General features: G+C 45.0%; 2 protein-coding genes across 3 annotated transcripts; both read left to right on the top strand.

Moving 5' to 3' along the window:
* Positions 1-1,425: 1,425 nt before the first annotated feature.
* Positions 1,426-6,426, top strand: LOC132082877 (somatostatin-2-like). Its single transcript, XM_059487294.1, has 2 exons — positions 1,426-3,685; positions 6,101-6,426. Exons 1-2 carry the CDS (start codon positions 3,590-3,592, stop codon positions 6,317-6,319), a joined length of 315 nt encoding a protein of 104 aa, XP_059343277.1. The 5' UTR covers positions 1,426-3,589; the 3' UTR covers positions 6,320-6,426.
* A 5,359-nt stretch (positions 6,427-11,785) lies between these two features.
* On the top strand, positions 11,786-14,927 carry MASP2 (MBL associated serine protease 2). 2 transcript variants are annotated; one of them, XM_059487293.1, is made up of 5 exons: positions 11,786-11,829; positions 12,105-12,324; positions 13,705-13,882; positions 14,128-14,259; positions 14,712-14,927. In XM_059487293.1, the coding sequence occupies exons 1-5, from the start codon at positions 11,825-11,827 to the stop codon at positions 14,720-14,722; spliced, it is 546 nt and encodes a 181-aa protein (XP_059343276.1). In that variant the 5' UTR covers positions 11,786-11,824; the 3' UTR covers positions 14,723-14,927. The 2 variants fall into 2 exon arrangements, with proteins under 2 accessions (XP_059343276.1, XP_059343275.1); XM_059487292.1 differs by having other exon boundaries at positions 14,709-14,927.
* Positions 14,928-19,887: the final 4,960 nt, after the last annotated feature.

Raw genomic sequence — 19,887 nt, 5'->3', positions numbered from 1 at the left:
TTACGACAGTCGTGCTTTACGGCACCTTTTACGACAGTCGCGCTTTACGGCACCTTTTACGACAGTCGTGCTTTACGGCACCTTTTACGACAGTGACGCTTTACGGCACCTTTTACGACAGTGACGCTTTACGGCACCTTTTACGACAGTCGTGCTTTACGGCACCTTTTACGACAGTCGTGCTTTACGGCACCTTTTACGACAGTCGTGCTTTACGGCACCTTTTACGACAGTGACGCTTTACGGCACCTTTTACGACAGTGACGCTTTACGGCACCTTTTACGACAGCCGTGCTTTACGGCCTCTTTTACGACAGTGACGCTTTACGGCCGCATTTACGACAGTCGTGCTTTACGGCACCTTTTACGACAGTCGCGCTTTACGGCACCTTTTACGACAGTCGTGCTTTACGGCACCTTTTACGACAGTCGTGCTTTACGGCACCTTTTACGACAGTCGTGCTTTACGGCACCTTTTACGACAGTGACGCTTTACGGCACCTTTTACGACAGTCGTGCTTTACGGCACCTTTTACGACAGCCGTGCTTTACGGCACCTTTTACGACAGTCGTGCTTTACGGCCCCTTTTACGACAGTGACGCTTTACGGCCGCATTTACGACAGTCGTGCTTTACGGCACCTTTTACGACAGTGACGCTTTACGGCACCTTTTACGACAGTGACGCTTTACGGCACCTTTTACGACAGTCGTGCTTTACGGCACCTTTTACGACAGTCGTGCTTTACAGCCGCATTTACGACAGTCGTGCTTTACGGCATCTATTACGACAGTCGTGCTTTACGGCACCTTTTACGACAGTCGTGCTTTACGGCCGCATTTACGACAGTGACGCTTTATGTCACCTTTACGACAGTCGTGCTTTACGGCCGCATTTACGACAGTGACGCTTTACGGCTCCTTTTACGACAGTTGTGCTTTACGGCCGCCTTTACGACATTGACGCTTTACGGCACCTTTTACGACAATTGTGCTTTACGGCCGCATTTACGACAGTCTCGCTTTACGGCGCCTTTTACGACAGTCGTGCTTTACAGCCGCATTTACGACAGTCGTGCTTTACGGCACCTTTTACGACGGTGGCGCTTTACGGCCTCTTTTACGACAGTCGTGCTTTACGGCACCTTTTACGACAGTCGTGCTTTACGGCCGCATTTACGACAGTGACGCTTTACGGCCTCTTTTACGACAGTTGTGCTTTACGACACCTTTTACGACAGCCGCGCTTTACGGCCTCTTTTACGACAGCCGTGCTTTACGACACCTTTTACGATAGTGGCGCTTTACGGCCTCTTTTAAGACAGTCGTGCTTTACGACACCTTTTACGACAGTGGCGCTTTACGGCACACTTTACTACAGTCGTCGTTTACGGCCGGCTTTACGACAGTCGCGTTTTACGGCAGTATTTACGACAGTAGCGCTTTACGGCGCCTTTTATGACAGTCGCGCTTTATGGCCGTATTTATGACAGTGGTGGTTTACGGTCGATTTTGCAACAGTGTTGCTTTACGGCAGTTCTACGACGCCCGCGCTTTCCAGCAGTTTTACAACAGTTGAAACAGCCCAGGTTTGGGTTGGTGCTGAGCAGAGGGCAGTGAGGAGAAAGGGAGAAGGCTGTGCTGCAGGGCACGTGGATGCAGGCAGAGCCAATTTGGGGAGCAGCCTTGTCTAACAGCATTTAATTTTCCAGTTCTACTACCTTGCATTTCATTTTGTACTTCTGCTAGAACTGCATGTCAGCAGGTTTCAAATATCCTCCTCAGTCCCAGCATCGTGCTTGAATGTGCTGTGTCTTTATCAGACCATTGATGGTCCTTCTGAAATGTGAGTCTCACTGGCTGCATCCAAACCTTGTGCTTGAACAGCATTCCCAATTAAAGCAGATTGGGCTTTTGGGGAAGAAGGGGCTGCAAAGCATTTCCTAAAGCATTTTCTGCTCCAATTTCATTGTGAGGAAATACACCTGAAGGATGATGCAGGGATTAGGTTTGAGACAAAGATGAGTTTGGTGGGTCAATTTTACTTTGAGAACTTGAGAAGCACAGGAAGCCCAAGTGATGATCCCAGAGGGTTGAACACAGAGGTTTCACCCTCCCAGATATACAAGGGCCTTAACCTTAAAACCAGTGCTCTCAGCACAGAGCTGTCTCAATGCTGCATTAATGTTTTCTCCTCTTTGTGCATGTGTAGAATTGAAATTCCTCTTGGGGAGGAAGCTTATTCCAAGTAAATTCCTAAGGAATCAGCTGAAAAAAACCCACTAAAATGTTCTTTCACTTGATTTGCTACTCCCTGCCAAATGCATGTGCATGCCAGGTCTTGAGCCTGGTACTGGAGCTGAGCCTTGAAGGAGGAATTGAAACAATGGATACAAATGCAAGTAATAATACAATATATATATACAAACAAGTAGAAGTCCAATTTACATAGAGGGAATGCATCAACACGCAGCAGCAAATGCAAATTCAGAACAATACAGGGTACTACAAGCCAAATATATATGAACACAATATAACCATTTTTCTATTTCTGAAAAGTTGATTACACCTTGCTTTATTGCTACAGGAGACCACAATATAAGCCAAAACAGGTACACACAGTATAAGCACACTGTAAGCCAACATAATTACATGCAATATAAGTACATACAATATAAGCCAACATAGGTACATAGAATATAAGCCAATATTTAAGGAAATAACATAAAAAAATAGGGGTACCCATTGCAAGCATATGTATAAGCTGTCTTTATTTAAAGATCCGCTTTAATGGACATTTGGAGGAACCACTCTGAGGGCAGGGTCCAAAAAGCTTTGTTAACCCCTTGTCCTCCACTGGTTGGGCAGCATCTGACTCCAATGCTCAAGGGCTGCATGGAGATTCCTCCCTGGAGTGGGCTCACCCCTTGAGGATGAGCCACAAAGACTTGATTGTTGGACCGGTTGAGTAACTCTTTCTACTTAGTAATTGTTTTTGCTGGCTTTAATGCCATGGCTGCAGTGTTCCTTCAGATGTCATGCCCTGCTCCAGCAGTTACAGCTCCTGTGCTGGGCAGGGAATGCTTCTGGGGAAGGGCTTTCAGTCTCATTAGTTCCCATTTAAATCAATCAAGCTATATCTAAGTACTGGTGGCCAAAGGTTTTACCACTTGCCTCTGATTCATCCGGCATTGGCCGGAGGTTTGTGGGAGCTGGTGGACTGTTCTACTCCTCATTATTTCCCAAACAGAATTTGGCTAACTAGAAGAGGCACAGATGATGCCTGCAATTTTGTGACATGAAGAAACAGCCTGTCACTGGAGAGTCCCAGACTTTTGCTTCCTCAGCCTCTGCAGGTCTGGCACATGGAAAACCCAGAGGCACGGAATTATCCCACTCAAGCAGCCAAATGTTAACAACCTCTCCAAAGCCTAATTTCCCTTTGATATAGACTTAATTGTTTGCGTCACCTACTGGGCTGGGGGAGGGCTATAAAATGGCTTGCAACAATTGATTGAGGCAGAAGAGAGTCCAGGAACAGCTCCCTCTACCAGTGTTCCTATCTCAGCACTAGTGACAAGCTGAGCATCATGCAGCTGGTGGCCAGCCTGGTGTCCGTGTTGCTGCTGGTGTGGAGTGTGAGAGCCACGACGCTGCCCGGGGAAGAGAGACTGCAGAGCATCAGGGTGAGTACAACATGCCCTGGGTAGGAGCAGGATAGAGGCAAGGAAAGGGAGATAAGGGCAAGTAGGCTGGACCAAATGCAACTCTTCCATCCCTCTGTATTCCAAGGCTTTACAGTTTGATGTGCTGCAAAGCCCTGGGCTGTTACTATGGCTTGCTGGCCAGCTGATTTAGGAAAGGTACCAGGACAGATGCCAGAGAGCTGGAATATGTGAAGCCTGAGCTAAGTGAAAACTGGCACAAAGGAGATCGGAGGGAAAAGGAGAAAACATTATTGAAAGGGTACAGCATGAGAGAATAAAGCAAAGTACTAGGGATCGCAAGAAAAGATATATAATTGATAAAATGATCAAGGGAGGTGATATTTTAAATAGAATTTGTGGGAAGGACAAACATTTAAAAGATAGGAAAGTGACAGAGAAATCATAAATGAAGAAATTGCATCAAAATAAAATTGTGTTTTCTGGAGTAGTATTCACAGGAGGAATTATATTGACATAGTTCCACTAGGATAATTATGCTCTGAGTCAGCGTAGCTCAATGCAATGGCAGAACTTACAGCAGTATAATTATCTTACCAATTGGCAAAACCCTAATATTATAATGGCTAGAGCACTCCAATAACTTTGCTTTCAGTGCTATTTCCCTAAGAGGCCAAAGGGATAGGGAAACAAAGCATAACCTAATTACAAACCCTGCTTTGCTTGCCCTTGCCCTGCAGTCCTCTCACCTGCATATTCCTGATGTGCCTCTGAGCTCTGGTTAGTGCCACACCTGGCTGGATCCATAAGGCTGCTGTTATTCCAGAGAAGTGAGGGATGCCAGTGGTGGTTTCACAGGCACTAACTTCTCCTTTGTGCACATCCACATTGTTTTTTTGGTCTTAGTGTTGGCTCCACCGGTGTGTTAGTACTTCAGGAGCAGGCTCACATCCCATTAATGACAAAACTGGCTGCAAGACAGAACCATACACAGTGTGAAGTGTGGACATTCTGTCAGAGATTAGAGCTCCTGCAGCTGCCTGGGACTAACCATTCTGGGTATAACTGGAAATTTTCAGCTCTACATCCTTACAATAACAAGTGCAGTACTTAAAATGTGAACTAATTTCTCTTAAAAAACAAATTCTTGGTGCAAATCCTAGCTGCTGGGGAAAAAAGAAACAAGTTATAGGGGATAAATTGATAAATAAGTATTTGGTAAAAATTAATTCAAGTGTAATGGCTCTTAGTCTTTTACACACTTGCTTACAAGATATTGGTATCATTAAAGAGAGTCATTATTATAGACCATTCTGCAAACTGGAAAGCTCATGGATGCTGATGAACCATGAGCACAAACTGGTTTGCCTATCTTTTCTTCTGCCAGAGATATAGTGTGGAATTTTCTGTTCCTTGGTTTCTTTTGTGTGGTAGCAGGAGTAATTACTAGAGCTAAGAAAGTGATTAAAAATATCCATAAACCTTCTGTAAGGTGAACTCAAGACAATTGCTCTGCCTGTATTCGCCCATCTTTTGAGTTGCTCACGAGGTGGTCCTTAGCAAATGCTAAGTACGTGTGGGCATTTGTGAGGGACGATGTGGAAACTTGTTTCCAAGATTCCCATCTGCATGGGAAATAGATGGTTTGACAGGAACAGATCCTATCTCAGCTAGGCCAGTACCAGCTGTCTCTGCTAATGAGTCACAGAGACCAGGAATGCTCAGGCAAGAGGAAATTTCTCAGATTTGTTGGATGTAAAATTAAGAGAAACACTGTAACTCATAGCTTGTACCTGTGGAATTCCCTCAAGCTCCAAACCACAGGCTCTGTTCTTCTGTGGGATGATTAAGCAATAGGATGGAGCTCAAAAGTTTCTTTTCCATCCCACTTTCCCCCAAGGTCCAGCTATGGCATTACACAGTACAGCTGCCTGTCTCCACCGATGCAACATTTTGTTTCAGATATTTGGGGTGTCCCTCTCCCCATCAACCCAGCCCTCTCCTTGTTGCACTTCATTCTCAGCATTTTACTGTGGGGTAAAATAATTTACTATTGCCTAGAGAATTGTGCCTCCTCCCTGGCCTTCCCAAGGCAGAGGCCAGAGCAGCAAAGAGGCAGTTTGGCATACACTGAAATTTAATTAGTGCTGCAGTGAGGGCCTTAAAAGCAATTCAAGCTTATTTGTTAGCAGCTCTTTTCCAGCTCTAACATGGCACATGGAGGCCCAACTGGCTGAGCTGGATAGGGATGGGAGACAGCAGTGGCCTCTGCAGCCACAGGTCCCTGAGCTCCAGCATGGCTCTGCCATCTCTTGGCTCTGAGATGCGGCAGGGGAATGAGAAGGGGCCCCGTGGGGTACGTTTGCGTACTCTGAATCTCGACAGCCATGGGGGACAAGCCTTCCATCCCTCACTTTGCCTGCCCTTTGCCTGCAGGAACGGAGTACCGTCCACAAGGACGTCATTCTGAAGATGCTGGCAGGGCTGCTGGACGGCGTGGATGCGGGGAGCGAGGCAGCCTTGCCGGATGGGGAGGAGGAGGAGGGCAAGCTGCAGGAGGAGCGGGCAGCGCTGGGGCGGCTTGCCCAGCTCCCGCAGCGAGACCGCAAGGCGCCCTGCAAGAATTTCTTCTGGAAAACCTTCACCTCCTGCTAGTGCTGCCCAGCCTGGCCTTGCCAGCCTGCAAACGCCTTCCCACAGCTCATCTTCCTTGTCCACCCAGCTCATTCTCTGTGCCCTGCACGCCTCAGAATAAAGCATAGCGCCTCGGGGACGTGTCTGTGCTTCTCTGTGGGGCAGCCGTGCTGGGGGGATGGGACACACACATTTTCCCCCAGGAGCAGCCCTGGGGGACCATGGCCATTTTGGGAAAGGGTTTGCAGGTGTGAGGGGAGCCCTCGGAGGAGGCACAGCCGCCTCTAAAGCTGCTGCAGCTGCCTCCCCAGCCTTTGAGGGACCAGATGGGTGTGCAGTGAAGTGCTGGGCAGCTGGGGCTGTGCCTCATGGGGAGGATCCTCAGTGTCAGCCCCTGGTCAGGATAAGGTGCCATGCCCCAGTGGGGAGAGGATGGTTTGATTCTGGACATGGGAGAGAGCAGCCCCCCATGCTCCTTTCCACGCTGGCTTAGTGAAGCACCCAGGCAGTGCTGCACAGATGTGGGGTGCAGGAGCAGCATCTGGGGAGAGGGAGACATGCCCAGAGCTTGACCTACTTTTGGTTTGCCAGCAGGTAATTCCAGAGAAGTTCCTGGGGTGATTTTGGGCTGCATCTAAAACCAAAATAATTATATAAATTGGCCACAATCCTGGGTTGAACAGCTGTGACTCTGCTCTGGTTCACTCATGGTTTCTTGGTGTGTTCTCAACTTGCTTAAACAAGCCCAAAACCAAACCACCTGGGTTTTCTTACCTACCCTCTTGGGTGCCATTTGCTGCCTGGAGAGTAGCAGAGCATGTAGTTTTATTTCTTTGGGATTATTGAGGAGATCTTTGAACTGTTTATTTTTAGAACTAACAGGTAGTAAAAAGATACGGACAGTAGACAGTCTGAGTTCACAGGTATTTCCCTCTGAAGAAGGCTGCTGAATCTCTCATACTGGCCAAACAAAAATGTATGAAATTTAGTCACTCTTTTGGTTCAAGTTCAGCTAGGAACTTGAATTTCAGAGCTGTATTATGCTGCTGTGAATGGCCCTACAAAATAGGAGTCTTCAACTGTGTATCACTGATCTTGTCCCCAGACCTGATGAGAACTGAAGGCAGCTATTTTTAATGGCTTCATTTTGAGCCTTTACATCTTGCTTTTGGAGGTTGGTGACCAGGAGGGGTCACTCCTGTCAACAGCAGCATTTTGGATTAATCAGCAAGCCAGCCAGTTTTGTGGCAGTTGAGGTAATGGTCAAGAAATTGTGCAGTAAAAACAAGAAACTCCTGAGTACGTGGATGTAGGGATTGCCCCAGACAGAGCCTGCTGGTTCAGCAGATTGTGAGCTGGATTATTTAGTGGTTCCCACAGGAGAGAGGAATGGAATCTGGCTGCTCTCAAGGCTGGAAGCAAATTTGAAAGTTGAGCTGCTCTTTCATCCCCACAGATGGCTCCTGCTACCATGGGCAGAGGCACTGGCTGAGCACCAAGGGGAAGCGTGAGTTGCCAGTGCACCTGCTGTGGACAGGGGCCAGCACCATGGGGACAGCTTCTTTTATCAGCTCTGAAATCAGTGTTTGAGCTGGATCTGACTGTGCAGTCTCCTTGCTAAGTCAATGTGCCGAGACTGAAGCGATGCGAGGTCCTGCCTGATGGTAGCAATTAGTGAGTGTGTCAGGATAAATCAGATTCAGTGTGAGTGACTTATTCTCCATTTTCACAAAAAATTTGAATTTTCACAAAAGAATTGTGAGACTTATAATGGCATTTGACAAGTTAGAAGGGAGTGAGAGCCTACTATTTCTTTTTTAGATGCAGTAGCCAATGCACTTTAGAGTCTTGTCTCTGCTCAGAATAATGTGTCTTGCTCTTTGAGCGAGAGCAAATACCCATAAGTTATCTCTGGGTTTTTTTAGAAAGTGAAAAAGATTTAAAAGTTTGCCAGAAGGCATAGAAAGCTCATAGCAATTCTCAGAGGAAGTGTTTGGAAGGTGAAGGAAATATCAATTCAAATGCATATCTTCCACCTCTCCAGAGAGTGTCTTAGTGCTGAGCAGTTGTTAAGCAATTAATGTTTAGTGTAAAACAAAAAAAAAAAATTACAAGCAATCTCTACAGCTGAGACCTTGTTGAATTGGGTTTGAGGTCAGGCCTGCTTCCTCATGCAAGACTGCTAGTTAGGAAAGGTTACTTTTAAAAATGTTTGACTGGGGCTGTGCTTGGCTGGTGTATTTTAGTCTCTTCTTGAAAGAGGGGAAGAAGCCAATGCCTTATGATTGGGAAAAGCTTCCCACTCCTGGCTTGTACATTCCAGAAATTATCCAGGAGACATTTGGTCACTGAGATGATGTGTCACTATGGGACATGAAAAAACACAAGCTCACACCACTGTTCTCAAGGTGAAGAAAAAAAAGGGAAGTTTATTTTCTGACTCCAACATTTATAGTTTTCTAAAAGTGACAGTGGATTGGAGGGTGACAGTGACACTTCTCTAATGACACTAGTCAAACTAACAGTTTATCAACTCTCTCCTCTTCTATAAAAGAATACAAAACAATGAGTTATTTACAGAAAGTGTATGAAAAAGCTCACTACAAGAATGTCAACATCAGAAAGCTTAGAAAATCTTAAAAAACTAAAGTGACAATGATGGCTTTGGAATCCATCACTTTAGACACGTGGTGCATTTGGTCAGTGTTAGTCCTCAGGTCTGGTTGGTTTCACTATGACTTTATTTATCTATTTGAATGAATATATTTGAATAAAAGGAGATTGTCCAGCTAGGACTTTAAGCCTTCCAGCTGGGATAAGGCTCTGTGCAGGGACTCCCCTGCTCAGAGTGAAACTCACGGGTCAGGACACGTCTCCTTTCTGAGAGCTCTGCCTTCGTCCTTGGCCCTGTGCTGCTGAATCCAGCCAGAGCCCAATCAGTCCCATGGTGAGAGGCGGCTTCCTTGCCAGAAGCTTAGGTGCAGGTGTGCACACGGGGAGCTGCAGCTGCCCAAAAAACCATGGATTTGTGTGCTTTAGGAGTCCAGAGCCACGGGGAGCAAACAGAGGTCTTTGTGCTCTAAAATGCTGGCTTGCAAACAGCGCTCATCTTCATCTGTGAACAGATGAATTTACCCACTGCTGGGAGTCAGCAGGCTCTGAAGTGCCTTATGATTGCTCTTCCAAAAGCACAACTGAGCCCTGTCCAGTCCTGGAAGGCAGCTGGCCATTCTGGGACAGAGAGGGCTAGAAGCAGAATGGCTGAGAAGAAAGAGCACTGGTGATCTTCTGCTCCATTCCACAATAAAAATAGTATTTTATTTATATTGTAAAACTGTCTAAATAGTGTGTGATGTGGATGAAGTCCACTCAGCCTTTGCACTGGCTTAGTCCTGTGACGGAAGGGAAATTGTGGGCAGGAAAAGCATCTGTGGGTCTTGGTTAGCTATGAGTGCTCTCAAAATGCTCATGCACCTGGTGAGCTAATCCCCAGCAGTATTTTAGAGGTGAAAGGCTTCTGGGAGAAAAAACAGGGACATGTTTTTAGCCTGGTTTATATCTGGTGTTACTTCTCATGCCTGAGGAAGGCCAATGTGTGCCCGGCATAACTGTTCATTGAGTCAGCAGTCCTGTTTCAATGTTTGGCAGCAACTATCAGCCTCAGGGCATTCAGCAAATTCTGGGCTGTGAGGAACTTTTCAGACCTTAGATCAGAATTGGCTTTCCATTCCTCTGCCACTGATGTGAGCAGGAAGCCTGAAGTGGAATGCTTCTGGAAGTGTTTATGCCTATGGGAATCAGGCAGCAGCTCAGTCAGGCATGGATTGATTTTTTTTCCAAAATTTTCTCTCTTCCCCCTTTTCCAGACAGTATAAAGTCCACATCTATCTTGATGATAGGATCGTTTTAGCAGCTAGTGGGCCATGGGAAAAGTCAATGCCCTCTTGGTTCTTGTCTGTTAGCTGTGCTTGTAGGTATTGCTGCCACACCATTATTACTATTTATTATGCTAGTATTTTCTCCTTCGCTTTTATTAAATGGTGTTTTCTGCTTGCAGTTTGCTGAATGGTTTGTTGGCCTTGGTTTTGTTCATATAATAACTCCTGCTTTCCTGCCAGCACCAGCTTCTGTGCCCGGGGTAATGACTTTTGGCTGTTGAAAAGGTGTCCATTAGATTACAGGATATCTCAGGCTAAATTTCCTGCATGTGCAATCCAACAGTCTGTTCCATGCTGCAGATCAGTTTTCCAATTCTGTTCATTTTCATCAGAGAAGAGATGAACCTAGGCTCAGCTTTAATATATCTGGGTTTTCACCCTCTATATATTAGGACTATTTCCACATGTGCTGGAGTTTTGTGGGAAACCTAAATGCTGATTTGGAAAGAAGCAGTCTACATGCAGGAGACTTCATAAAGCTTTATGTCCCATAGTGTTTTTTCTCCCAGTTGAATTACCTGGGCAGTGTGAAACCCCTGTGTAGATCCACAAATGTTTAAAAGAAATTTTAATTATTTTTTCAAGTGTGACTTTTTACTTATGGCTGTTCCAGGATGGGCAGGATAAAAAGCAATCCATGCTTATGGAGAAGGCATGGAGTAGATTTCGGTCGCCACAAGCGTGCACTGGATTAAAATCTGCAGCTGAAAACAGGAAGAATTTACATCTCTGAAACTGGTGCCTGTGTGTACTGCAGTGTTATGTCCCCACAGCATTTCTGTCCTGTTACCAAGAACCATACAACCAGAGGCATCATTATTCTAAAATCCTGTAACGTGCCCCATTATTTTGTTTTCAACACCTCTGTGCTCTGCTGATGGACGCAGCCACTTGCTGTTTTTGCATCAGTAGTAAATGGGGACGAGTTGTTCAGAGGGAAGGAGCATTGCCAGCTCCCCTTGCTTGTGGGGGCCTGAATACATGTATTGTTATAACAGCAATAAGAATACAACAACTGAAATGTAGTGAGAGTTCTATGTATTAGATAAGTGGGTCCCAGCTATTCTAAATGAGTCACAGCTGCCAAGTCCTTAGTTGGGCAGCAGCTGTGGCTCGTAAAGATAGCTGGGATAAAAGGGGTGAGAAGCTATGGAGAACTGTGCTACAGAGAACAGCTATGTGGCAGAGCACCAGCGAGAAGGTAAGGACTCTTTAAGACTATAATAACAACAAGATAACAGCATCTGCTCACCCTGGCAGACCCTGTGTGGAGCCACCTCCTCCCCCTTCCCACAGAGCAGTGATGTTATGGCTCCCTCCAAGAGCCTGCAGCACTCCTAATCCATCCTCTCCATCTCTGCCTGCTCTCCCTGTCGCTGACTGAAGCCTGGTTTTTAGTGATCCTGCCTTTCCCAGAACTCAGCAGGCTGAAGGGGGGTGGGAGGGAGATAAGCACAAGGGTTCAACATCCAGACAAACACAGCAGAGCACGCACAATAAACACATCCACCCCCAAATGCAAACACGCGGGCAGGGATTCCTTCCCCGAGGCTCACGGCAGAACGGGCTCAGACGGGAGGGCACCAAAATGAGGTGAGTGCTGTCACCTCCATCCAGCTCCTCTGGCCACTTGATTTTGAGCAGGGTCCAGAAGGCGTGGGCATGAGGCTCATCCTATTTAGCTGTTACTACAGTGACCCCACTGATCCCTCCCAATTGCTTTCATTGCCGGTGGCCATGAAGGTTTCAGCTAGAACTGAGTGACCTGATCTGGTGTCGATACAGGCAACAAGGATGTGTGGCTTTTGGGGTATGATCCAAGATAATTCTCACTCTTTCTTAGGTCATTTCTTGTCACTTTGACACAGGCTGTTTGTTTTGCTGGCTGTGCTCTGTAGTGGAGTAAGGAGCAGCATTGTGCCACAAAAAAAGTATGGAAGGATCACATCCCCAAACTTCCCAAAGGTCTACCCAAATCACAAGGAGAAAATATGGAATATTACTGTCCCCAAAGGATATTCTGTTCGCATTTACTTCACCCATTTTGACCTGGAGCTGTCCTACCTGTGTGAATATGATTATGTGAAGGTATGTGTGGGATGGGGTAACATGTAGCAGGTGCAGCTGTTAAAAACTCTGTTTATGTGATCCTGGGCACATGCAGAATCAACATAACTCTTTGTCAGCTCTTGATTTTAGTCTACTTATAAAGCTCAGGCTCAGCTGGTTTCTAAATTATGTGTTTATTGAGGCCCACGGGACCAGGAAGCAGATGTGGTTGTCACGTTGGAACGTCTGAAACGTGAGATGCTTTTGCTCAGAAAATTCTGATGTTATTCTGTGGTGAAGCAAAAGGTGTGAAATTTTGCCCGAAACAATATTTGAGTGTTTTGCTATTTTACAGAGTTTTAAATTAACAAGTAATGCTTGACACAGGTCATAATGGGAGAGCATAAAATGAAAGTGAGAGTCTAAACAAGACACTGTCAGTTCATCTGAGCAGTTACTGTGGTGTGTTTGCTGGCTAATGTGAGAAGTAGCCTCAGGAAGAGGAACAATAAAAAAAACCAAACAAAACCCAATAAAAATAATAGTAAAAAAAATTAAAAAACAAAATATGCTGCCTTGGGGAAGAGTTTGGGTGAGCAGCAGCATCCCTCAAAGATGTGTGTGCTCTGGTCCAGGCGTCCTGTCATTGATCTGAGGCCATGCCACCTCTCCACTCCTTTTGTTGTTTGCGTGGGCCTGATGTGCAATAAGGAAGGAGATGTGCATGCAGGGAGTGTGCAAACCCAGCTTTTCATCTGATTGAACCAAACCAGGCAGCCTTGTTCCCACTGAGAAAAATCTCATTTCCACACTTTTATATGGCAAGTTGCTCCCATTCCCCAAATGTCTGTTGTTCTTCATGTACTTTCCCTTGTGTAGGACAGAATATTCATTTCTGGTGGTTGTGTGGTACACAGCTCCCTCTTTACCATGCCCGACATAAACTCCATGTATCAGAACATTTCTCTTGTGTTAAAGATAAATGAAGAGCTGGAACTCTAATACGTGCATCATAGAGCAAGTGAGTTACTTGCTTAAGGACACCTTTTTCTATGCATTTGAATTTGTCAGTGTGCAAAACATTTTTACCCCAGTTGTCTCTGGCTTTACCCAGATCTGATTGTCACTGGGAGTGCCAGGTTAATGAGAGTATTATAAACAAAGCATGGCTGGCATCAGAGGTTCATGAGGATCTCTGAAAGGAGAACGGGAGACAAAATTATGGTCTTAAGTCACAGAGAACAGAGGAAATCCACTCTTCCCTGGCCTTGGATGTGGACTGACCTCCAGAAGAACCTTTTGAGAGCATCCAAGCTTCCTTTCTCACACTGTTAAACACATGTTTTTCCAGCCCTGGCAGCAGGTTGGGAAGACCAATGATCTGTGCTCACCTGCTGGGTTTTTCTGCCTGTTTTGCAGCTGAGCTCTGGTGGGAAGACCTTGGCCACGCTGTGTGGAAGGGGCAGCACAGACACCGAGGAGGCTCCGGGTAACAGGACGTACATCTCTGCTGATAACCACCTCACGGTGGTGTTCCGCTCTGATTACTCCAACGAGAAACCATTCACAGGCTTTGAGGCCTTCTATGCTGCTGAAGGTGAGCGACTGGCCCCATTGCAGATGGAGGAGCCAGGGCTGCTGTGGGGTTGGCAATTCCCTGTGCTCTCAGTGCCTGAGGCTGCTGGTGTGGGGCAGGAGAAGCAAGGAGGTCTCATCGTGCAGAAGCAGACGCAGAGGGGCACAGTGACCAATGACCAACCTCACGAAACACAGGGTGGCTGAGACTGAGAGAACGTTGTGTTGAAATCTATGGTTTGCCTGATTCTGTGCTTTGCCCATTAGATATCGATGAGTGCAAGCAGCTGTTGGACACCAACCCCCTCTGCAGCCATCACTGTCACAACTACATGGGGGGCTACTATTGCAGCTGCAGGGTTGGCTACACACTGCACGAAAACAAGAGGACATGTACAGGTGAGCTCCTTCTAGATCAGGAGATGCTCCCCTATCTGCAACATCTACTTAAATCCAGTCCTGACAATAATATCAGTGAAAGCTGTGGGGTTTCATTTTCATTTTTAGTACTCCCTGTGTGCCTGGTGCAGCTGGGAGGAGGTTCAGAGTTAGCCAGGGCTGTGAACCAGCAGACGAGCAGCTCTGCACTGACCATTGGTGTGTGCACATTTATGCTCCCCTCCTTGAAAAGACCTCTTGTTGTGTTGCACTGAGTTTCTAGCAGAGGGAGATCCTCAGCAATAGTGATGGGCTGAGCCACCTTGACAGTGAAGACATTGGGCATTGCTGATGTGCCAAAGGTCTCTGCACATCCTCATGAGCTGAGGGCAAAAGCTGCCCCTGTGTCCTTCGGACTCCTGTTTGAGCTGGCTGATATTGACAGGCCCTTTTTCTCCTTTGTTTTCCAGCAGAAGATATTTAAGCTTCTCCTCACATAGGCAGAGATGGAGACAGATGTGTTGGGGAGAGCTGGTTTTCCTCCTGGTTGCAGTCCAGGAAGGAAACCTGTTGCAGTCTGCCCAAGGGCTGAAGGCTTCTCTTGCTCCATGACTTGTCCATGTGGCTCCTTGCCTTTCAGACTCGCCTGCTGCAGTAAATAAAGAGGCTGTTGCCTGTTGAAAGCCAAATGCAGCCTCTGGGACATTCATTTTCTGAGGTTCCCATGTGTCACTTGGGAAAAAAGAAGGCAGATCAGACAGGAACTGCTAAGAGACAAGCCATTGTGAAAGGGCCCTGGGCATCAGAGCTACCTGAAGACTCTTGAATTTCTTATCTGGCTCTTGTTGCTTAACCTTATATAGCTCTTAAACTGCAAGAAGACCAGAACCACATCACACCTTTGTTTCCTAACGCTCCTTTTAGATATGCTCTTAAGAGAACTCCAGCATTCCAGCTGATCATTACAGACCAGCTTGGATCCAGGCATATGATTTTATTTTATGGAACAATTTTCCTAACTTGTCAAGAGTTTAACATTATACATCGAGGCAGCAGATGTCCTGGGCTGATCCTGTGAGTGCAGCCAGGCTGTGGCAGGTCACTGCTCCCCTTAGGTGTGAGAACATTATCAGGAGTCAGTCATGGTTTTTTGCTTTAATTCTCAGCAGTTGAAGATTGTGTCCGGTTAGAGAAAACGTGTGCTTTCTGTCACTATAGGACACCAAAGAACACAAGCACACGCTACTGTTCTCAAGGTGAGGAAAAAGGGAAGTTTATTTCCTGACTCTAACATTTGTAGCTTTCTAAAAGTGACAGCAGATTAAAAAGTGGCAGTGACACTTCTCTAATGACATGAGTCAAACTAACAGTCTGTCAACTCTCTCCTCTTCCATAAAAGAATGCAAAACAATGAGTTATTTGCAGAAAGCGTGTAAGAAAGTTCACTACAAGAATGTCAACATTAGAAAGCTTAGAAAAATCTTAAAAAACCAGAGTGACAGTTTTCTCCCAGCAGTCTTGAGCAGTAAGTAAAATACTCCGACTCTGCTGCGGTCTGGAGCATCACCGCGTGGTCAGAGCGCTCCAGTGCAGGCGCGGCACATCAGGCTCGGGTTGTGCCGCTCGACGTAAGGGAATCCTGTAAACCCCGTGTCCTGGGTTCACTATATGATGCTTTTATCCCCCAGGAGTCTCTCTTTGTTTATGCTGAATAATAAGTTTTGCACCTTGTTGCAGAGGGTGAAGGGGGCACAGAAGAAGCGCACAGTTTTTTCAGACGCTGCTCTCACTCCTCCACATTCCTGCTCCTGGACTGTGTTGTCTGCAGATAGACAGACAGCAAGACAGAGCTCTTTTTTTTGTTTTTAATTAGTTTAGATAGCTGAAGCAAAGGAGTTCCCTGGACTGTGGTTTTTTCCCCCTTTTCTTTAGACCTCTTAAACCCTGCTCTGGACTGAACACCCAGGAAAGCACCGGCAGCTGCACCTGTGGCCAAGCCTGGCCGGTGACATTTCCAGCACTGAGGGACTGATCAGAGACTGAGTGAGCTCAGCTGCAACCCGAGGATGGGCTTTTCTCAGCTGGTCATCTCTTTTAGAGCAGCAAGAAGTTTTATTGTGCAATATTAAGTTTTATTGTTTAATAAACAGATTTTTTCCACTTTTCTCCAAAGAAGTATTTTCTCCCAGACCAGTTAGAAGGAGAAGCCAATTAAATTTGCTTTCCTACCAGAGCCCCTTTAAAGATTCTCTCCCAGATTTGCTCTAAACCAGAATAAATGCATCCCGTTTGACTTAATTTCTCGTGCATTAAACACGGAGGTGCCCTTTCTTGTTACCAATTTCCATCATTCCCATACTGTAATTAGGTGTGTTTGGTGGATTTGGCAGCAGTTGTCCTTTGATATGCTCCCCAAAGAATTGTTCCTGTCTGTGCATGCTGTGTGTACATCTGCCCTTGCTGATGCCCTGGACGCTGCTACTTAGAAATTTGCTTCTAATTATGTTGGAGGAAAATAACAATTTTACAACAGATTGACATGATCTGTGGTGAGAATTTTTAATGTTCTTTCATTATAGACCTCTCCAGGGAAGTTCAAACAGTAATACATGGACATTCCTGCTGAATGCAGTGTTTCAGACTTATTTCTTAGTAACTGAACTGAGCTTTCTCAGCAGGCAGTTTTGGAAGATACTCCAGACTGTGTATGCTCACAGAATTTTAAAATCACAGTTGAGGTGATTGTGGTTTGGGGAGGCTCAGGCTTACCTCAGCAGTTACTTCATAGTCTGTCTGAATTGATGCACATATTCAGTTTATGTAGAAACACAGAATAACTGAACTAATGTGAGTTAATTTAAATGTTTAACAGCGCAGAGGAATGCCAAAAAACCTGAAAATGTTATGATAACCTCACAGTGTGACTGTAATTTCTATTATTGATCGTAGCTTTGTTAAATCATTTACTGTTGAACAGGCCTTGGCCATGCCTAAGGCTGCCTACTGCAGAGTAATGCCCAGAACCCAGTGCAGTTCTCCATGAGGAAAGTAAAAAGCCAAATGTTCCTGTATTCCAGATCTCTTTGGAAAACACAGTTTCGTAATTAACTAAATTGTTGCTTTTAAATTGATTGGCATTGTTTCTGACAGGAAGATTGAACTATGCTACAGCAGGATTTGTGAGAGGAAAAAAATCCCCTTGCTGCTGAGTACAGGGTTGTGGATTGTATTTGGTTTTTTAATGCCTGAACTGCTAAATTCATTACTCTGTAAAATTAGTCAAGATCCAAGACTGAGTTTTGGGAGAAATATTGTGCAGTGTAATAGCATAATTATGCCTCTTATCTTTTAGATTAGAATATCCATATATTCCAATTACCCTAATTTACATTCAGAACAAATGCACTTCCTCCTCTGTGCCCAAATTCCTCAGCAATGCTGTCTCTCTTGATTACAGAACTTTTCCAAGGGATGCAATACTAATGAAAATTGTATTCTAAATCAAATATTCATTTGCAAGCAATTTTTCCATTCCAGAACAATCCAGGAATTACATTTAGAATCATTAACTTAATTTAATCCATATGAGCACAATAATTCAGTATTTAGATCTCAAACTGTTAAACAGCTTTTGCTGCCATTGCCGTTTTGCACTTTGTGGAGTGAGTTCCTGCAGAAAGGGAAGAGGAGCCTGGAGAGCTTCCCTGATAAGTGGTGTTATCTACAGGGCAAGAAAAGTTAGAAGGTGGCTCAGCTGTGGGTGGCAGTGGGGTTCTAACAGCTGCTTACCATATAGCTGATCAAAAAATCCCATCTTTGAGGGGTAAATTGGGAATTTTGAGAAAACACTATGAAGGTGGCCAGGGAGAAAGAAATCTAACTCATGAAGATTATAAAAATTATCTCATCCCCTTTGATAATGGTACTGGTTAGAGTGGAGCAGGACATCTCAATCAGTACTAATCTTACAGATATCACGCGCAGATGATGGTTGAGGAAATGTCCCAGCAGCTGTTAGAACTCCTTCAACTGTACAAAGCTGCCATCTGCCTACAGCATGCTTTATTAATTTCTTTTAAATTGTGGATGCAATAGCCTGCTCAGAGAGAGAGAAAGCTAGATGAGCTTTCCATGAATTGGTCTGGGAAACTTTAGGGAGCTGGAGAGAAAGAATTCTCATCAATCTGCACCTGGTATGTGCAACAAGTTGTTTACTCCCAAGGGATGTCATCTTAATTAGCCAATGGTGACAGAATTTTAATTAAGGGACCAATTAGGTCCACCTGTAGCAAACTAGAGAGTAAAAAGGAATGGGTTCTTAATAAAGTTAGATATAGCCTTCTGTGAATGCAGGGATTTATCTGTGTCACTTCTGACTCAATGGTGACATTAAATAGTGCTGTGAATTCTTGTTTGACTGAACACAGGTGCAGTGAGAGCCTGCAGAGCACCAACATCCCTTCACCTACCCCTCAGGTGGTGCATGCCAGGTATGCAGCACCAGCTCCTGGCTGTATGTGGGGGCATTTAGCAGCCCTGCTGTCCCTGTGCCCCTACAGATCACTGCTGCTTGAGGAGTTCCAGCTTTCAGCTGGAAAAATGGTGTTTTTCTGAAGAACAAGCTTTCACATTCAGAGTTTCGGTCCAACGACAGATTCTTGGAGCTAATTAGCACTGTTAGAAAAACTTTTTTTTCTATATTGACCCCCCCCCTACAATAAACTTCCTCTTTCTTGTATCTTGGATTCTTTCATTAGCATTTCACTTTCTGAAGTAATGCAACTGAAAATGAAGTATCTCTAGAAAAAATTAAGACTCCAAACACTTCAGTATTTTCAGTGACAGTTTATTTACTCACTTATAAACATTAAAGTATGCAAAGCAGTTAAAATGTTACTGTAACTTGAAATTCTTGAAATGCTACTGTAACTTGAAAAGGAGATTTTGTTTGAAGGTGAAGGAAGGCTAAAATTATTAGCAAAGACTACTCAGTGCTGCCAACCAGTCTCTTAAACCTAAACCTGAGCAATTGAAACAGAATTAAAACCATGCTAATTACAAAAACTTACCATGAGGTTCCTTGCAGGGGGTCACAGTTAGTCTTTGGAGCTCCAAGAATACCATTTTAAAGTGTTACTCAGCAGAAGTAGCTGGTAATAGTGCAAGTGCTAAAATGCAAAATTCACAGATGGGACAGTTTGGAGATTATTCTGATTAAGGTGCAGAAAAAAAATGTAAGCAACTTTTTCAGTGGAATATGAACAAATGTGTGGGAATCCTTTCTCAGCCTGGGTGTTTAGAAACCCTCTTTAAACTAAGCACATTAAGGCACAACTGATTTTTTAATTCTGCAGGTGGAAAACTCAGTCATGCAGTTTTGTTTGCTGTTTAGATGCTCTGCTATTCACAAGCCAAGGTGGGAGAGAGTACTGAAGGTTCACTTGAAAATCACATAGATTAAAAACTGTGTAATTATCCATATTCAGACTATTCATGGCTACAGCACAGTATTATGGTGTATAGAAAAATACAGATCCAAGCTTCAGTGGGCTGCAACCCCCAGTACACAACACAATTCCTCAAGCTCATACCACAAGTGGAAATAACCTTCCACGAGTTTCTGCTCTAATGCCTTGCACTTTGTTAAGA

Source organism: Ammospiza nelsoni, chromosome 22 (genome assembly GCF_027579445.1).
Source record: "Ammospiza nelsoni isolate bAmmNel1 chromosome 22, bAmmNel1.pri, whole genome shotgun sequence".
Taxonomy (NCBI): domain Eukaryota; kingdom Metazoa; phylum Chordata; class Aves; order Passeriformes; family Passerellidae; genus Ammospiza; species Ammospiza nelsoni.
Note: the sequence above shows the minus strand (reverse complement) of the source record. Positions and strands in the feature narration are given on the sequence as shown.